The sequence below is a fragment of the Amblyraja radiata genome, unplaced genomic scaffold (genome assembly GCF_010909765.2).
Source record: "Amblyraja radiata isolate CabotCenter1 unplaced genomic scaffold, sAmbRad1.1.pri scaffold_582_ctg1, whole genome shotgun sequence".
Lineage (NCBI taxonomy): Eukaryota > Metazoa > Chordata > Chondrichthyes > Rajiformes > Rajidae > Amblyraja > Amblyraja radiata.
This window is the reverse complement of record NW_022630632.1, coordinates 42,674-63,433: the sequence shown is the minus strand read 5'-3', so window position 1 is coordinate 63,433 and position 20,760 is coordinate 42,674. Positions and strand designations below refer to the sequence as shown.

General features: G+C 50.3%; 1 protein-coding gene across 1 annotated transcript in view; it reads left to right on the top strand.

Moving 5' to 3' along the window:
- Positions 1-2,775: 2,775 nt before the first annotated feature.
- LOC116970155 (semaphorin-3D-like) overlaps positions 2,776-20,760 on the top strand; it is a gene marked incomplete at its 3' end in the record, with an annotated part of 58,484 nt that continues 40,499 nt past the window's right edge. Inside the window, exons 1-2 of the mRNA XM_033016866.1 lie at positions 2,776-2,909; positions 6,455-6,627. Coding sequence (XP_032872757.1) covers positions 6,492-6,627 — 136 coding nt within the window. The remainder of the gene's footprint in view (positions 2,910-6,454; positions 6,628-20,760) is intronic.

Genomic DNA, 20,760 nt, shown 5'->3' with positions numbered 1-20,760 from the left:
AGCTGGAACGGGAACATGTTGGGCTTGAGTTGTGAGTGTCTACGTGTGTGGTCAGACAGGCAGCACGATGGCACAATGGTAGAGTTGCTACCTCACAGCGCCAGAGATCCCTGTAAATTGTCCCAAGTGTATACGGTTAGAACTAGTATGTAGGGTGATCGCTGGTCGGCACGGACTTGATGGGCCGAACAACCTGTTTCCAGGCTATATCCCTGAACTGGTGGGTGACTACGGGCGCTGTCTGTACGGAGTTTGCACGTTCTCCCCGTGACCTGCGTGGGTTTTCTCTGGGTGCTCCGGTTTCCTCCCACACTCCACACTACAGGTTTGTAGATTAATTGGCTGGGTATAAATGTAAATTGTGTTTAGGATAGTGTTAGTGTGTCACCTTGTCGTGGTGGAGAAGCTTGTGTGGACCTGAGATCCTGAGAGCGATGCCGTCTGGAGCTATCGATGCTCCTGGTAGGGCCACCCATGGCGGTAAGGTCTAGGGGGAGGTCCCTGACAAAGGGCCAATCCAACCAAAACCTCAACGGTGGAACAGGCGGAGGACGATGGCTGACCTTAGTGGAGCGTCACAACGGCTGGGAAGGCGCATGAAGGCTGCAGCAGAAAAGGGTCTTGGACACGCTAGAGGCAGGAAACATGTTCCCGATGTTGGGGGAGTCCAGAACCAGGGGCCACAGTTTAAGAATAAGGGGTAAGCTATTTAGAACGGAGACGAGGAAACATTTTTTCTCACAGAGAGTGATGAGTCTGTGGAATTCTCTGCCTCAGAGGGCGGTGGTGGCCGGTTCTCTGGATGCTTTCAAGAGAGAGCTAGATAAGGTTGATAAAAATAGCGGAGTCAAGGGATATGGGGAGAAGGCAGGAACGGGGTACTGATTAGGGATGATCAGCCATGATCGCATTGGATGGTGGTGCTGGCTCGAAGGGCCAAATGGCCTACTCCTGCACCTATTGTCTATTGTCTATTGTCATTCTGTGAAACGTCACCTATCCATGTTCTCCACAGATGCTGCCTGACCCGCTGAGTTACTCCAGCACTCTGTGAAACGTCACCTATCCATGTTCTCCACAGATGCTGCCTGACCCGCTGAGTTACTCCAGCACTTTGTGAAACGTCACCTATCCATGTTCTCCACAGATGCTGCCTGACCCGCTGAGTTACTCCAGCACTCTGTGTCTGTGTTGCTGTATTTGTGCTGATAAATGAAGCTGCTTTATTCGGAGTTCAGTCTCAGTTCTGTTTATTGTCCCGTGTACCGAGGTACAGTGAAAAGCTTTTGTTGCGTGCTAACCAGTCAGTGGAAAGACAATACATGATTACAATCGAGCCGTCCACAGTGTACAGATACAGGACAAAGGGAATAACGTTTAGTGCAAGGTAAAGTCCGATCAAGGATAGTCAGAGGGTCACCGATGAGGTGGATAGTAGTTGAGGACCGCTCGCTGGTGATTGTGGGATCAGTCCTCGTTACGTTACCTGTTAACAAGTTGTTCCATCAATGCTGTGGCCAGCCTCTGGTTTCAGAAATGGGTGTGGACGTCTCCTGGCGATTCAGGCTGTGAATAACGGCCGTGATCTTTCACGAGACAGGAAAGGAAAGGGGGTGTGAAATCAGACCATTCAGGGAAGTGAGCGCTTAGATCATTAAATACGTCATTGTGAATCTCAACAAAGCCAGAGGTTGTTGGGTTCAGGCCGGTGATGGGATGTTGAATGAGGGCAGCCTCCAGCTCCACTCACTGTCTCAGTCTACGCCCTGCTGTAGGGGCTGGTGTGACCTCTCCTAGACCCAGAGTGGTCACTGTTGTATCAGGCCCCTTCCCACAGAGGGCAACTTAAAAGGACAAAGTTCTTTATCTTGTCAAAATTCAGGAATGCCCAGATTCTAATAACTCCGTGCATTCCCTCTGGCCATTTAGAACACAGAAGCCTCCTGGTCCCCGAGTCTGTAATCCACCAACCTCTGATTAATGTGTGGGAAGGAACTGCAGATGCTGCTATACACCGGACAGACACACACAGCTGGAGTAACTCTGCAGGACAGGCAGCATCTCTGGGGAGAGGAAATGGGTGACGTTTCGGATCAAGACCCTTCTTCAGACTGAGAGTCAGGGGAGAGGGAGACGAGGGATATGGAAAGGTTCGGCATGGAAATGGAATTGTAATATCACATCTTTCCCTTCACTATCTCTGTTTCCCTCTCCCCGACCTGTAACGTCACCTATCCATGTTCTCCACAGATGCTGCCTGACCCGCTGAGTTACTCCAGCACTCTGTGAAATGTCACCTATCCATGCCTGATCAAGGATAGTCCGAGGGTCACCAATGAGGTAGATAGTAGTTCAGGACCGCTCTCTAGTTGTGGTAGGATGGTTCAGTTGCCTGATAACAGCCGGGAAGAAACTGTCCCTGAATCTGGAGGTGTGCGTTCCTTTTCACACTTCTGTACCTCTTGCCCGATGGGAGAGGGGAGCAGAGGGAGTGGCCGGGGTGAGACTGGTCCTTGATGATGCTGCTGGCCTTGCCGAGGCAGCGTGAGGTGTAGATGGAGTCGATGGAAGGGAGGTTGGTTTGTGTGTGTGATGGTCTGGGCTGCGTCCACAATTCGCTGCAATTTCTTGTGGGTCTTGGATGGATCTGTTCCCGAACCGTGCCGTGATGCAGGTTGAGGCAGCTTGGTGTAGATGGAGTCAATGTTATGTGTGCGTACGCGTGTGCGTGAGTGTGTGTGCGTTAGGCAGATAAGGGGCCCATGCAGTGTGGGATGAGGCAGATATTGCTCAGTTGCTGGTGGAAGGTCGGGAGCAGCCGCCTGCGTTACCCGGAGCCATGGCGAGGGACAAAGGAATTGCCCTGAATACTCAGTGCCTGAAAAACAAACCCACTGCTGCCTTGTGAAGTGAGTGACCCATGTAACATGAAATGCTTAGGCAGGAACTGCAGATGCTAGTCTAACTCGAAGATAGACACAAAATGCTGGAGTAACTCAGCGGGACAGGCAGCATCTCTGGAGAGAAGGAGTGGGTGACATTTCGGGTCGAGACCTTTCTTCAGATTTCAATCTGAAGAAGAGTCTCGACCTGAAACATCACCCATTCCTTCTCTCCAGAGATGCTGCCTGTCCCGCTGGGTTACTCCAGCATTTTGTATCTACTGAATATTCGATGCTTTTCAGCAGGTCTCCTACAAGCTGACGTTTTATTTTGTGAAGATAGTTGATGTTTCTTTGCTTGTCACGGTGCACTTTGCTGTCCTCCAGGAACTTCATTTTAGTTTAGTTTAGAGAGACAGCACAGAAACAGGCCCTTCAGCCCATCGAGTCCACGCCGACCAGCGATCACCCTCCACACTGGTTCCATACTATCCCGCTTTCTCATCCACTCCCTGCACACCAGAGGACAATTTATTGAGGGGCCAATTAACCTACAAACCTGCACGTCTTTGGAGTGTGGGAGGAAACCGGAGCACCCGGAGAAAACCCACGCAGGTCACGGGGAGAACGTGCAAACTCCGTACAAGAGCACACGTAGTCAGGATGGAACCCGGGTCCCTGGCGCTGTGAGGCAGCAGCTCTACCCGCTGCACCACTGTGCCGCCAAAATAGAACGCAACGAAAACAGAGGCAAGAAACGTGTAGATTATAAAGTGATTTATGAATTCCAACTGTTTACAAGTGACAGGAGCAGAATTAGGCCATTCAGCCCATCGAGTCTGCTCCGCCATTCAATCACGGCTGATCTATCTCTCCCTCCTAACCCCATTCACCTGCCATATCCCCATAACCCCTGACACCCGTACTAATCAAGAATCTATCTATCTCTGCCTTAAATATATCCACTGATTTGTCCTCCACAGCCGTCTGTGGCAACATCACTGGTGCTTTTACACTGGTGATCTATGCAATTTGAGAGCGATTTTCAGATCCAAGTCTCCAGCTCTTTTGGGACATAATATCTTTCTGCTGTTTGGTGTTGGGGGGAAGCTTGCTGATGTCAGCTGCATGTTCACTCATCAAAAGGAATTAACTTCTTCACCCAGGGAGTTGTGAATCTGTGGAATTCTCTCCCACTGAAGGCAGTGGAGGCCGATTCACTGGATGTTTTCAAGAGAGAGTTCGATTTAGCTCTTAGGGCTAACGGAGTCAGGGGATATGGGGAGAAGGCAGGAACGGGGTACTGATTGTGGATGATCAGCCACAATCACATTGAATGGCAGTGCAGGCTCGAAGGGCCGAATGGCCTACTCCTGCACCTATTGTCTATGTTTGTGTGTTTCCCTGTGACCTGCCTGGGTTTCTGTGTGGTAACCCAGGATCCTGTTGCTCTGTGTCGGTGGTGGCTGTGAGATAAGAGTGCGTCCGTTAACGGATGTGTTGTTGTTGTTGCGGGCGCAGTGCATGCGTGGTGGCGCTGTACATGCGTGGTGGCGTGTGCGTGTGTGTGTGTGGCGGGTTATCACAGCTTGCAACTGGCTGCCTGCAGGCCACTCTGCTCCTGATAAGGTCATGTACCAAGCTGAGAACCAGTCACGTGAGCGGCTAGGGAGAGATAAGAGTCACAGCATGGAAACAGCACCTCCCATTCCATTGGGCAGCTTACACCCCAGAGCTATAAATATTGACGTCTATAACTTCAAGTAACCCTTGCTTTCCTTCTCTCTCCATCCCCTCCCCTGTCCTAGTTCTCCGACCAGTCTGACTGTCCTCCTGATTACATTTCATCTTTGTGTGCTTCAGTGTCACCTTCCCGGAGCTAACAACGATCTATTTTACATTTTCCTTGAGCTTTATTCCCTTTGATCTCTCCTTTTCACACCTTACCCTTCCATATCTCTATGTCTCCCTCTCCCCTGACTCTCAGTCTGAAGAAGGGTCTCGACCTGAAACATCTTGATTCTCTATTCCTTGGAGCGCAGGAGGGTGATATAAGAGGTGTATAAATTCATGAGAGGAATAGATCGGGTAGACGCACAGAGTCTCTTGCCCAGAGTAGGGGAATCGAGGACCAGAGGACATGGGTTTAAGGTGAAGGGAGAAAGATTTAATAGGAATCTGAGGGGTAACTTTTTCACACAAAGAGTGGTGGATGTATGGAACGAGCTGCCGGAGGAGGTAGTTGAGGCTGGGACTATCACAACATTAAGAAACAGTTAGACAGGATAGGACAGGTTTAGAGGGATCTGGGCCAAGCACAGGCAGGTGGTATTGGTGTAGGTGGGACATGTTGGCCGGTGTGGGAAATAAATCTAAGATTAATCTTACTTTAATCTAAATGTAATCTAAACTAAAACCATTCTTAACTAAAACTAAACTAAACTATAAACTAAACTGAACGAAAACTAACCTAATTTCTTTAACCTTTGCGTGGAGAATGTTTTGAGAAATACTGATACCCAGCGCCTCTCTTCCTCTATGTGTGAGTCGTTGCTACATTGACGTGTTCTGGAGGTGAACCGTTCAGTTTTATACATGTACTGGCAAAATAAGCCAACGTGACCCTGCAGCCATTTATTTTTAAGTGACGAGCCTAAAAACTGCTTCAGTCTGTATGCCGTCTCCGTGAAGAAGGGGTCGGCTGTTTAGAAAGGAGACGAGGAAACACTACTTCACAGAGAGTTGTGAGTTTGTGGAATTCTCTGCCTCAGAGGGCGGTGGAGGCCGGTTCTCTGGATACTTTCAAGAGAGAGCTCGATAGGGCTCTTAAAGATAGCGGAGTCAGGGGAGAAGGCAGGAACAGGGTACTGATTGGGGATGATCAGCCATGATCACATTGAATGGCGGTGCTGGCTGAAGGGCCGAATGGCCTACTCCTGCACCTATTGTCTATTGTCCATTGAATAACCAAGAAGGGTCTCGACCCATTCCTCCTCTCCAGAGATGATGCTGCCTGTCCCGCCGAGTTACTCCAGCGTTTTGTGTCGACCTTCCTTGAATGACTATCTGTAAACAAGGCAGCTTTGACCACAGTCCTTCCGCATCCTTGGTGTGAATGCAGGCAGTGATCTTCCTCTGACCAATGTCCTTGTATCACCACCCTGCTGCCTCTCATTGGACAAGTGTCCAGCTGTAATCTGACAGGCCTGGATAGAGTGGATGTGGAGAGGATGTTTCCACTAATGGGAGAGTCTAGGACCAGAGGGCACAGTGGCAGAATTAAAGGACGTACCTTTAGGAAAGAGATGAGGAGGAATTTCTTTAGTTAGAGGGTGGTGAATCTGTGGAACGGCTGTGGAGGCCATGTTTGCAGATATCTTTACGGCAGAGATAGATAGATTCTTGATTAGTGCGGGTGTCAGGGGTTATGGGGAGAAGGCGGGAGAATGGGGTTAGGAGGAGAGATAGATCAGCCATGAATGAATGGCAGAGTAGACTTGATGGGCCGAATGGCCTAATTCTGCTCCTAGAACATGACGTTGTGAGTGTGACCCTTGCTCTTGTTGTTGCAGATCTCCTACTAGTGTTGGACAGCGTGGTGCCGGGGCTATGAAGCAGACGGCAAGGGCGAGGGGCTGGATGGTCCTCCACATCTGCCACATCTGGATATCACTTCTCCTGCTTGCCGCCCCGTCCACACAAACATGGAAGCAGAGTCTACCCCGCCTCAAGCTGTCCCACAAAGGTAATCCTCCTCTACTCTGCTTTAGTTTCATTTATAGACAATAGGGGCAGGAGGAGGCCATTCGGCCCTTCGAGCCAGCACCGCCATTCAATGTGATCATGGCTGATCATCCCCAATCAGTACCCCGTTCCTGCCTTTTCCCCATATCCCCTGACTCCACTATCTTTAAGAGCTCTATCTAGCTCTCTTTTGAAAGTATCCAGAGAACCGGCCTCCACCGCCCTCTGAGGCAGAGAATTCCACAGACTCACAACTCTCTGTGAGAAAAAGTATTTCCTCATCTCCGTTCTAAATGGCTTACCCCTTATTCTTAAACTGTGGCCCCTGGTTCTGGACTCCCCCAACATATGTCTGTGTGGCTCTGTGACTCTGTGTGTCTGTGACTCTGTGTCTCTGTGACTCTGTGTCTGTGTGTCTCTGTGACTCTGTGTGTCTGTGTCTCTGTGACTCTGTGACTCTGTGACTGTGACTCTGTGACTGTGTGTCTCTGTGACTGTGTGTCTCTGTGTCTCTGTGTCTCCGTGTCTCTGTGTCTCTGTGTCTCTGTGACTCTGTGTCTCTGTGTCTCTGTGTGTCTCTGTGACTGCGTGTCAGTGTGTCTGTGTGTCTGTGTGTCTCTGTGACTGTGTCTCTGTGACTCTGTGACTCTGTGTCTCTGTGTCTCTGTGACTCTGTGTGTCTGTGTGTCTCTGTGACTGTGTCTCTGTGACTCTGTGACTCTGTGTCTCTGTGTCTCTGTGACTCTGTGTGTCTGTGTGTCTCTGTGACTGTGTCTCTGTGACTCTGTGTCTCTGTGACTCTGTGACTCTGTGTCTCTGTGACTCTGTGTCTCTGTGTCTCTGTGACTCTGTGTCTCTGTGACTCTGTGACTCTGTGACTCTGTGACTCTGTGACATTGCTGCAAGGAGATATTTGACCTGTGCCTTGGAGGAAAGAAAGAAGCTTTTATATTATGTTGCTGGAGTGTTTAGCTTAGTTTTGGAGACTGAATGCAAGAGGACATTGTTAGAATTCACTCTGCATTGAAGGTGATGTGTTTATTAGGTACGGACACCACAGGAAGCTTCTAGAAGCTCAGACATCGCTGGACTATTTATAATTGTGTGTTGATGGGAGGGGCGGTGGGAAGCTGCTCACTGTGAGGGAGGAGAGCAGCATTACTATAGTTCAGTTTAGTTTAGAGATACAGCGCGGAAACAGGCCCTTCAGCCCACTGAGTCGGTGCTGACCAGCGACCCCCGCACACTAACACTATCACACACACACTGGGGATAATTTACAATTTTACCGAAGCCACTTAACCTACAAACCTGCACGTCTTTGGAGTGTGGGAGGAAACCGGAGCACCCGGAGAAAACCCACGCAGGTCACGGGGAGAACGTGCAAACTCCGTACAGATAGCACCCGTAGTCGGGATCGAACCCGGGTCTCAGGCGCTGTGAGGCAGCAGCTCTACCTGCTGTGCAGAAACAAAGAACTGCAGATGCTGCTTTATACCTAAGATAGACACAGAGTGCTGGAGTAACTCAGCGGGTCAGGCAGCATCTGTGGAGAACATGGATAGGTGACGTTTTGGGTTGGGACCCCTCTACAGACCCAAAATGTCACCCATCCTTTTTCACCAGAGATGCCACCTGACCCGCTGAGTTACCCCCCCCCCCCCTCCCCAGCAATTCCCCGAGACCAGATATGACGACTGGAATGTTAATTGGAGCAATTACCAGTGGATTGGATAATCCTGATTGGTGACTTTACGCTGGGCCAGTCCGTTCAGGTGGAGCTGCCACTAATCAACTCTGATCCTGTCACAGCTGCCCTCTCCCCCCTCCCCGGGGCAGGGCAGGGTCCCCCCCCCCCCCCCACCCCCCCCTTCTCTCTCCCCCACCCCCCTCTGTCTCGCCCACCCCCCTCTGTCTCGCCCACCCCCCTCTGTCTCGCCCACCCCCTCTCTCTCCCCCACCCCCTCTCTCTCCCCACCCTCTCTCTCTCTACCTCACACCCCCTTTCTCTCCCCCCTCTCTCTCTCTCTCCCCCACCCCCCTCTCCCCCCCCTCTGGTCACGGGGAGAACGTACAAACTCCGTACAGACAGCACCCGTAGTCGGGATGGAACCCGGGTCCCTGGCGCTGTGAGGCAGCAGCTCTACCCGCTGCGTTTGTACTTCTGGCCACCCTTTCTACCCGGTGGAGAGGAGAGGAGAGCAGAGTGTGATCCAGGTGTCTGTGACTAATCCACAACCAGAGGCAGTGAGGAATGGTCCCGGGGTGAACTGGTCATGTTCTCAAGCTGTATGAGGGTGAATGGAACGAGCTGCCAGGGGAGGTCGGTGAGGCAGGGACCATCACAACATTTAAAAGACATTTAGACATGGATAGAAAATGTTTAGAGGGAGGGATATGGGCCAATCGTGGGCAAGTGTGGCTAGATTGGCATAGATGAGGCATCTCGGCTGGCATGGGCATGGTCACATGTTCTTGGAGCGGAAATTAGGCCATTCGGCCCATCAAGTCTACTCCACCATTCAATATTGGCAGATCTATCTCTCCCTCTCAACCCCATTCTCTTGCCTTCTCCCCATAACCCCTGACACCCGCACTGATCACCTGGCCTTTGGATGTGTACACAAGGGGAATCACACAGAGAGAGGTTGAACCACTTGTTGAAGCCAAGATGCCACAGAGTATTCCGTGCTGCCTTTGAACTGTTTCAACATCAACAATATGGAATGATTGTGTGTCATTGTCAGGTTCTTCTTCCTGTTGGAGCCGGCACCTCCTATCCTGCTGTTGTTCAGGACGAGCGTGGTCTCTAGACCTTTGTTTAGTCCTGGCCCCTCCCAGTCATTTGACCCTCGTGGCAATTGAAAATATGGGGAACAAGCGCGCCTTAGTTTAGTTTTAATTTAGTTTAGTTTAGAGATACAGCGCAGAAACTGGCCCTTCGGCCCACCGAGTCCGTGCCGACCAGCGATCCCCGCACACTAAACCCTTCCAAATCAAAGGGTCCCAGAAATACAGATACATCATGAGTCCATGTGAGCAGCTTTCAGATGTCGAGGCAAGCTCTGCTCAATACCAACACTTAAGACATCAATATGAATTATAATTGGATTATGTTGTCATTGAAAGGCAGCAGCTGTTGAGGGAGAGACTTCCCTTTCCCCAGCTCAGATCACGGGCAGAGCCAGTCCCCCAGGTGCCTGAGACATTAAACCAGAATTAAATGCCTGAAAATGTAAAGCAAAAGTGTTGAGGCTGCAAATATCAAATAGAAAACTAACGAGGAGATGTCGAAGTATTTGGAAGATCAGCCAGATTCATAGAATCATTACAGCGCAACGAAAGCTAGTGATCCACCACTCACAGAGTCTTTGGAGAGACAGTGCAGAAACAGGCCCTTCAGCCCACCGAGTCCTGGCCGACCAGCGACCCCTACACACACTAGGGACAATTTTACATTTACACCAAGCCAATTAACCTGCAAACCTGCACGTCTTTGGAGTGTGGGAGGAAAGCGAAGATGTTGGTGATTTGCTTGTGAGACGAGGGGAGTTGTCCTCACTGGGGCAGAGAGAGATGTGTCGAGACTGAGTTGCATTTTACCCGGGGGCTCATTACACAATAGTCCTTATCCTCATTCCTACAACTGGTTCATGTCAAACTGTGACATCCCTAATCAGTAATAATCTGTCTGCTCACACCGGGACACATCAACACGTGGTGAAAGTCCTGTCACCCAGGTACACGACTTGCAAGCTGATTGCTAGCTCGACTGGGTTGGAGCAGGTTGAGGGGAGATCTGACGGCGGAGGGTTAGACAGGGGAAGACACGGGGAGACAGGGGGGTAGACGGGGAGACAGGGGGAGACAGGGGGAGCAAGGCCAGCAGCATAATCAAGGACCAGTCTCACCCCCGGTCACTCCCTCTTCTCCCCTCTCCCATCGGGCAAGAGGTACAGAAGTGTGAAAACCAACGCACACCTCCAGATTCAGGGACAGTTTCTTCCCGGCTGTTATCAGGCAACTGAACCATCCTACCACAACCAGAGAGCGGTCCTGAACTACTATCTACCTCATTGGTGACCCTCGGACTATCCTTGATCGGACTTTACTGGCTTTACCTTGCACTAAACGTTATTCCCTTTATCATGTATCTGTACACTGTGGACGGCTCGATTGTAATCATGTATTGTCTTTCCGCTGACTGGTTAGCACGCAACAAAAGCTTTTCACTGTACCTCGGTACACGTGACAATGAACTAGACTAAATCTATTGCTCTGCACAACGTACACACATCCAGATTTAACCCAACGATTCGAGATTAAGTCTTTTATGTTCGTGTGTCGGAAGGAACTGCAGATGCTGGTTTTACACCGAAAATAGACACAAAATACTGGAGTAACTGTGCAGGTCAGGCAGCATCTCTGGAGAGAAGGAATAGGTGACGTTTGGGGTCGAGACTCTAAGATGGGTCCAGTCCCGAAATGTCAACTAACCATGTTCTCCAGAGATGTGCGGAGATCGCTGGTCGATGGGGACTCGGTGGGCCAAAGGGCCTGTTTCTGCGCTGTATCTCAACACTAAACTAAACGGAGCCTCGATGGCCTCTTGAGTTGAGCATTCCAATGATCACAAGCGGTGTAAATATTTAGCATGTTTCAGTGAGATCCCACATGGTACTGCCTGCACACGATCGGTCTGTTTAATCTCCCCTCATTGGGAAGCTCATCTCCAGAACCAACCTCCACTGCACCCCCCTCTGTAGAACCATTCAGCACAGAAACAGGCCCTTCGGCCCAACTTAGCCATGCCGACCAACGTGTCCCATCTACACTAGTCCCGCCTGCCTGCGTTTGGCCAATATCCCTCCAAACCTGTCCTATCCATGTACCTCAGAATAAAAGGAGGCAACTTTAAAATGGAGATGAGGGGGAATTTCTTTAGTCAGAGGGTGGTGAATCTGTGGAATTCTTTGCCATAGACGGCTGTGGAGGCCAAGTCCATGGGTAATTTTAAGGCAGAGATTGACAAATTCTTGATTAGAACGAGTGTCAGGGGTGATGGGCAGGAGAATGGGGTTAGGAGAGATAAATCAGTTATGATTGAATGGTGGTATAGATTCGATGGGCCGAGTGGTCTAATTCTGCTTCTATGTCTTACAGCTTTAAGGTGAGAGGGGGAACGTTTAAAGGAGATGTGTGGGGCAGGTTTTTTACACAGAGGGTGGTGGGTGCCTGGAACCCGCTGCCAGGGGTGGTGGTGGAGGCAGATACGATAGTGGTGTTTAAGAGGCTTGTGGACAGGTACGTGGATATGCAGGGAATGGAGGGATAACGTGGCATCATGTTGGGCACGGACATTGTGGGCCGAAGGGCCTGTTGCTGTGCTGTTCTGTGTTCTATGTGTGAAGGAAGAGCTGACGTTCTACAGTTTCTTGTATTGTTCCCGTGAGATAAGAACATTAAACTGTGTTGGGGTTTAATGGAGGTGGGAGTTTAGATGAAGATACCTTTGTTACTGACAGTAACTCCTGAGGGCTGTGAACATTTGGCGGTGACTGTCAGAGTGTAGATACTGATAGTGTGTTTACTCTCTGCATCTTATGTAACGTTGCCTGTGGGTGCAAGGGAGCTGAACAGGCTGCTCGCCGCTCGCTGCAGGCTTGTTCATCGCAGCTTATCTCTCCAACACATTCCAGCTGTCAAGGAGGCAGCCAGGTGTGGGCTGCAGGCTCTCTCTGATGGCACCAGCTACCATTCTGCGTACCTGGAGGGTTTCATGCAAAGCTCCCACAAAGAATTCACTCCGTGCCTCCCAGCCCAAAACCTTCAAAGGGCTGGAGATGTGGTTAATTAGGCTTGGCGAGAGCAGAAACAATCCATTGTGTTTCTCATCGAACTGCCAAAGGTTTAGCAACAAGAGTCTGTTCATCTTTCAGTTCCAGTTCTGCATTGAGTTCACTTCATTTGTTGAAGAAAGAATCAGTGATTTTCCCAAAGACAGACACAGAGTGCTGGAGTAACTCAGTGGGTCAGGCAGCATCTGTGGAGAACATGAATAGGTGACGTTTCACAGAGTGCTGGAGTAACTCAGCGGGTCAGGCAGCATCTGTGGAGAACATGGATAGGTGACGTTTCACAGAGTGCTGGAGTAACTCAGCGAGTCAGGCAGCATCTGTGGAGAACATGGATAGGTGACGTTTCACAGAGTGCTGGAGTAACTCAGCGGGTCAGGCAGCATCTGTGGAGAACATGGATAGGTGACGTTTCACAGAGTGCTGGAGTGACTCAGCGGGTCAGGCAGCATCTGTGGAGAACACGGATAGGTGACGTTTCGGGTCGAGACCCTTCTTCAGACTGAGAGTCAGGGGAGAGGGAAACGAGAGATATAGATGGTGATGTGGAGAGCTATAGAACAAATGAACAGATTCTGCCTAACCTGTCGAGTCAGAGTGATACAGCGTGGAAACAGGCCCTTTGGCCCAACTTGTCCACACTGACCTTCATGTCACATCTACACCAGTCCCACCTGCCTGTGTTTGGCCCATATCCCTCTAAACCTGCCCTATCCATGTATCTGTCTAAATGTTTCTTAAACATTGTGCTAAACTGCCTGTTAAATCTTAAATTGACTCAACTACCTCCTCCAGCAGCTCGTTCCTTACACCCACCACCCTTTGTGTGAAAAGGTTGCCCCTCAGATTCCTATAAAGATGCAACAATAAGATACAAGCACTAAGCAGCAGAATGGTGCAAGATTGCTGAGCAAACTCAAAGTTGTGCAAAAGAATTTCAAACAACACTGACAGAATAACAAAATGAACCAGAATTAAAGATAGACACAAGATGTTGGAGTAACTCAACAGAACAGGCAGCCCATTCCTTCCCTCCAGAGATGCTGCCTGTCCCGCTGAGTTACTCCAGCATTCTGTGTCTATCTTCGGTTTAAACCAGCAGCTGCAGTTCCGTACTACACATTTGAACTAGAATTAAGACATTTATAAGACATTTGGACCGGCACAAGGATAAGAAAGTTTTAAAGGGATATCGGGCAGCTTAGGCGGGTGGGACTAACGTGGATGGGGTATCTTGGTTGGCACGGGCGTGCAGGTTTGTCAGTTAATCGGCCCCTCTGTAAATTGTCCCTAGTGTGTAGGGAGGGGATGAGAAAGTGGGATAGCATGGAACTAGTGTGAACGGGTGATCGATGGTCAGCACAGACTTAGTGGGCCGAAGGGCCTGTTTCCACGCTGTATGTTTCCAATAAATGACTTTCCAGCAACAAAGATTCTTTTCTGAAAGTTGAGTCTCAGCAGTTGCGAAGGTGAATGTTTTTTTTGCGATTACCTCTTTGCTCTTTGCCAAAGTAAACCATTGAAACACAAAAGGCCAGAAGCTACGTTCCTCCCGTCAAGCTCTGCCAATGCCGTCGCTTGTTTACTGTTGCTGACAGAGTGTACAGGAGTAAGTGAAGCACGCCATGTGTCCGCCTGCCCACGGCAGTACTGCTCACATCACAGGCCAACTCTACACCCTGCCTGCTACACGCAGCTCTCAGGTGGCAGGGATAGGTTACATAGCCTCAGAGCTAGAGACTCCTGGAGTCATAGACTTATAGACATATAGACTTGTAGACTTATAGACATGGACTCATAGACTCGTAGAGTCATAGAGTGATACAGTGTGGAAACAGGTCCTTCGGCCCAACTTGCCCACACCGGCCAACATGCCTCATCTACACTAGTCGCACCTGCCTGCGTTTGGTCCATATCCCTCCAAACCTGTCCTATCCATGTACCTGTCTAATTGTTTCATAAAAGTTGGGATATTCCCAGCCTCAACTACCTCCTCCGGCAGCTCGTTCCATACACCCACCACCCTCTGTGTGAAAAAGTTACCCCTCAGGTTCCTGTTAAATCTTTTCCCCTTCACCTTGAACCTATGTCCTCTGGTCCTCGATTCCCCTACTCTGGGCAAGAGACTCTGTGCATCTACCCCTCTCATGATTTTGTACACCTCTACAAGATCACCCCTCATCCTCCTGCGCTCCAAGGAATAGAGACCCAGCCTGCTAAACCTCTCCCTATAGCTCACACCCTAGAGTCCTGGCAACATCCTTGTAAATCCTCTCTGAACCCTTCCCAGCTTGACAACATCTTTCCTGTAACACGGTGCCCAGAACAGAACACAATACTCTAAATGCAGCCTCACTGACGCCTTGTACAACTGCAGCATGACCTCCCAACTTCTATACTCAGAATTCTATACTCAGATTCACGGAAGAATTTCCTCACTTCAGTGAAGGGAAGTTATGAGCCTGTTCATAGCACACCAGGGAGTTTTATTTGTGAGCATTCAGAGTGAGATATAGAGAGCGTGTACAGTTCTGCTCACCAAGCTAGAGGAAGGATCTCATTCAGGTGGAAAGGGTACTCACCAGGATGTTATCTGGGACATTAGACTTTAGAGATACAGCATGGAAACAGTCCCTTCAGCCCATCGTGTCCACGCCAACCAGTGTTCATCCCGTACACCAGTATAATCCTACACACACTGGGGATAATTTACAAATTTACAGAAGCCAATTAACCTACAAACCTGCACGTCTTTGGAGTGTGGGAGGAAACCGGAGCGCCCGGAGAAAACCCACGCAGGTCACGGGGAGAACGTGCAAACTCCGTGCAGACAGCACCCGTAGTCAGGATGGAACCCGGGTCTCTGGCGCTGTGAGGCAGCAGCTCTACCCGCTGCGCCACTGTGACGCTCAAAGGGTGGATATGGTGCCGATGGGATTGACTAGGAAGTGACCTGGGCTTGAGTTATAAGGCGAGTGAGCGTGTGAGGGTTTATAGGGAGAAGACAGGAGAATGGGGTTGAGAGGCAAAGATAGATCAGCCATGATTGAATGGCGGAGTAGACGAGATGGGGAGGGGGAGGGGGAGCGCGGGGAGAAAACCAATTTCTGAATGGTTTCTCCTCTCACTCACTTACGCAGTACACAGTGAAAGAACTCTTCCTGAGTGGAGATATGTTCAACCTGTCAGCAGCTCCATGTATAGTTTGGTGTGAATAAGCCACATACCAGATGGCTACAGGTTCCAAACTAAAACATACTTGTGTTTGCAGCAGCAACAGAGTTCAAATTGCACTTTTAATGAGAGCAGGAAGAATGCGTGCTTGTCTCTGTGATTAACAACTCGTCACACCCTCAGATATTAAAGCCTTTAATCCCGCCTGCCCTGTGGGTTTACAAGTCAGCGTTTAGTTCAGGACAAAAACCAACATTCTCCCCGCCTTCCTGTTGGTCCGAGTCCCCTTTCAATTTAATTAAAGTTTGGAGAGAAGTTAGTGAGTTTAGAACGAGGGACAGTACGGCATTGAGAACTTATATACGTGATAGGAACACAATTAGGCCATTCGGCCCATCGAGTCTACTCCACCATTCAATCATGGCTGATCTATCTCTCCCTCCTAATCCCATTCTCCTGCCTTCTCCCCATAACCCCTGACACCCGCACTAATCAAGAATCTATCTATCTCTGCCTTAAAAATATCCATTGACTTGTGGCCTCCACAGCCGTCTGTGGCAATGAATTCCACAGATTCACCACCCTCTGACTAAAGAAATTCTTCCTCATCTCTTTCCTAAAGGAACGTCCTTTTATTTTGAGGCTGTGCCCTCTGGTCCTAGACTCTCCCACTAGTTGAAATTTCGACCCGAAATGTCGCCAATTCCTTCTCTCCAGAGATGCTGCCTCACCCGCTGAGTTCCTCCAGCATTTAGTGTCTATCTACTAGTGGAAACATCCTCTCCACATCCACTCGATTCATACATTGCCCTTATTTCCAAAAACTGCTCTGTATCAGTCTGACAATATTCCATTTCTGCCGACTTGCAGATGTGTCAGATGTCAAGTTGTGAACGGATCTGTTACAAGGTTTTAGGAAGCAAAGGATTTAAAGGAAAGAATCGGCAGAGAGAAAAATCATTGCTAATGTCCACAGACGCAACCCTAACCTGATAGAAGTGGGCACCTTGCTTGATGCACAGAGTCTCTTGCCCAGAGCAGGGGAATCGAGGACCAGAGGACATAGGTTTATGGTGAGGGGGGAAAAGATTTAATAGGAATCTGAGGGATAACTTTTTGACACACAGTGGGTGTATGGAATGAGCTGCCGGAAGAGTTAGTTGAGGCAGGGACTATCACAACACTTGGACAGGTACATGGATAGGACAGGTTTGGAGAGATATGGACCAAACGCAGGCAGGTGGGACTAGTGTAGATGGGGCATGTTGGTCGGGGTGGGACTAGTGCAGATGGGACATGTTGGTCGGGGTGGGACTAGTGTAGATGGGGCATGTTGGTCGGGATGTGACTAGTGTAGATGGGGCATGTTGGTCGGGATGTGACTAGTGTAGATGGGGCATGTTGGTCGGGGTGGGACTAGTGTAGATGGGGCATGTTGGTCGGGGTGGGACTAGTGTAGATGGGACATGTTGGTCGGGGTGGGACTAGTGTAGATGGGGCATGTTGGTCGGGATGTGACTAGTGTAGATGGGGCATGTTGGCTGGTGTGGGACTAGTGTAGATGGGGCATGTTGGTCGGGGTGGGACTAGTGTAGATGGGGCATGTTGGTCGGGGTGGGAACTAGTGTAGATGGGGCATGTTGGCTTGTGTGGGACTAGTGTAGATGGGGCATGTTGGTCGGGGTGGGACTAGTGTAGATGGGGCATGTTGGTCGGGGTGGAACTAGTGTAGATGGGGCATGTTGGTCGGGGTGGGACTAGTGCAGATGGGGCATGTTGGTCGGGGTGGGACTAGTGTAGATGGGGCATGTTGGTCGGGGTGGGACTAGTGCAGATGGGGCATGTTGGGCGGGGTGGAACTAGTGTAGATGGGGCATGTTGGTCGGGGTGGGACTAGTGCAGATGGGGCATGTTGGTCGGGGTGGGACTAGTGTAGATGGGGCATGTTGGTCGGGTTGTGACTAGTGTAGATGGGGCATGTTGGCTGGTGTGGGACTAGTGTAGATGGGGCATGTTGGTCGGGGTGGGACTAGTGTAGATGGGGCATGTTGGTCGGGGTGGGACTAGTGTAGATGGGGCATGTTGGTCGGGGTGGGACTAGTGTAGATGGGGCATGTTGGTCGGGATGTGACTAGTGTAGAAGGGGCACGTTGGTCGGGGTGGGACTAGTGTAGATGGGGCATGTTGGTCGGGGTGGGACTAGTGTAGATGGGGCATGTTGGTCGGGGTGGGACTAGTGTAGATGGGGCATGTTGGTCGGGGTGGGACTAGTGTAGATGGGGCATGTTGGTCGGGGTGGAACTAGTGTAGATGGGGCATGTTGGTCGGGGTGGGACTAGTGTAGATGGGGCATGTTGGTCGGGGTGGGACTAGTGTAGATGGGGCATGTTGGTCGGGGTGGGACTAGTGTAGATGGGGCATGTTGGCTGGTGTGGGACTTGTGTAGACGGGGCATGTTGGTCGGGGTGGGACCAGTGTAGATGGGGCATGTTGGCTGGTGTGGGACTAGTGTAGATGGGGCATGTTGGTCGGGATGGGACTAGTGTAGATGGGGCATGTTGGTCAGGGTGTGACTAGTGTAGATGGGGCATGTTGGCCGGTGTGGGACTAGTGTAGATGGGGCATGTTGGTCGGTGTGGAACTATTGTAGATGGGGCATGTTGGTCGGTGTGGGACTAGTGTAGATGGGGCATGTTGGTCGGGGTGGGACTAGTGTAGATGGGGCATGTTGGTCGGGGTGGGACTAGTGTAGATGGGGCATGTTGGTCGGGGTGGGACTAGTGTAGATGGGGCATGTTGGTCGGGGTGGAACTAGTGTAGTTGGGGCATGTTGGTCGGTGTGGGTGAGTTGGGCTGAAGGGCCTGTTTACACGCCGTGTGGCTCTAAGTGTGGTCTCTGAGATATTGTCGCACTCCTGCATCTTGTTGCAGCTTTAACTGGTGCGGTGTTGGAGTGTTTACTCTAGGGTTAGATGAAGACATTCCTCTTGGCAATAACATGGCTGGAATAATGAGGCAATCTGCCAGTCTCCCCTAGATGTATATTCGGTGAAGGATAAATGTTTATCCTCCCAGTCTGTGATGACATTGCCGGCCCAACGCAGGACCCTTGTTCCATACCTGAAACACAACCCCAGCCCAGAGTATTTGCCACTGTACACCTGCTCATTTGTAAGACACAATTCTGAAGACTTAAAGGATTTCTGGAGGAATCAGACACTGTTGGGCAGGGATTTAGTTTTGGTGATTGAGGTATTTAGGCTGTTGAAATCACCACAACCGCAGATTCACAGCAAAGGCAGCCATCGCAGAAGTCATTTTGAGGTGAATTTAAAACAGACTACGGGTGCTGTCTGTACGGAGTTTGCACGTTCTCCCCGTGACTGCGTGGGTTTTCTCCGGGTGCTCTGGTTTCCTCCCACACTCCAAAGACGTGCAGGTTAGTCGGCTGATAGGCTTTGGCGAAATAGTAAATTGTCCCTAGTGTGTGTAGGATAGTGTTAATGTGCAGGGATCGCTGGTCGGTGGGCCGAAGGGCCTGTTTCTGTGCTGTATCTCTAAACTAAACTAAAAGGTCTGGCAATCAGGGATAGGGTTCAACAATAACAGGAGCTGAATAACAGCCAATGCAGAGAAATAAGGAACTGCAGACACTGAAGAAGGGTCTCGACCTGAAACGTCACCTATCCATGTTCTCCACAGATGCTGCCTGACCCGCTGAGTTACTCCAGCACTCTGTGAAACGTCACCTATCCATGTTCTCCACAGATGCTGCCTGACCTGCTGAGTTACTCCAGCACTGTCCATCTTTGGTATAAACCAGCATCTACAGTTCCTTGTTTCTACATCTGCAGATGCTGATTTAGACATAAGGACACAGAGTGCTGGAGTCACTCAGCGGGTCAGGCAGCATCTGTGGAGAACATGGATAGGTGACGTTTCAGGTCGGAACCTTTCCTGAGTGTGGAGGTGGGGAGGGAGGAGTACGTTTGTGTCTGCGAGTGTGCGTGTGTGTGCGTGCGTGTGTGTGCGCGTGTGTGCGCGTGTGTGTGGATCTGAGTGTGTGTGTGTGTGTGTTGCTGCACACTAAACAGTGGTGGGAATGGATGTGCTAGTTGTGTGAACATTCTGTGCACGGTCAGCGCATTACTGGGCCAGTGGGGTACGTGGGGGTGAAGGACCATTGGCCAGTGGGATGTGTGGGGGTGAGGTCACTGGGCCAGTGGGGTACGTGGGGGTGAGGTCACTGGGCCAGTGGGGTACGTGGGGGTGAAGTCGCTCGGCCAGTGGGGTGTGTGGGGGTGAAGTCGCTCGGCCAGTGGGGTACGTGGGGGTGAAGTTGCTCGGCCAGTGCACCAGCTGTGAGCTCAGCCTTGCTGCTCTCTCTGTTGCACCAGAATGCAAGTTTTCTTTGTGTCTTTGTGGGACATTTAATGAGTGGTTTGCTGGACTTCCATTGGTGTATAAACTCTTGGCCGTGTTCCCAACAAATATTTACTCAGTGATTAGCTGTTGATTCGTCTCTTCAGAGTTAACAAACTTTTCCTAACCTGTTGTCACTTGTGTGAATGTTCCATTTCAACACCTTTCATCCACAAAGTTTACTTGGATTTCTACAAAACATTGAGTTGCAACGAGAGTTCACTTTAGTTTTAGACTGTACTTTGGAAATACAGCGTTGAAACAGGCCCTTCGGCCCTTCGAGTCCATGCCAGCCAGTGATCACCCTGTACACTCACACTATCATACGCATTAGGATATTGGAGGAATGCAAATTGGAGGAACAGCATCTTATATTTCGCTTGGGCAGCTTACACCCCAGTGGTATGAACATTGACTTCTCTAACCAAGGGACCCTTGCATCCCCTCTCTCTCCGTCCCTCCCCAACCCAAGTCGTACCAGCTTCAATGCCGTCTTGTTGAGTCTCAGAGCCCAGCCTGTGAATGCGGAGCAGAACAACAGATAGCCAACCATGTCATCTCTGGGTGCCCGCTCTATCACCCACCAAATGGAGCTGTGTCAGGGCCTGGCAGACATTGACGCCAACAGAGGCAACAACCTAGTTGCTCAACACCCGGCTTGAGATCTAACTATTCCTTTGGTT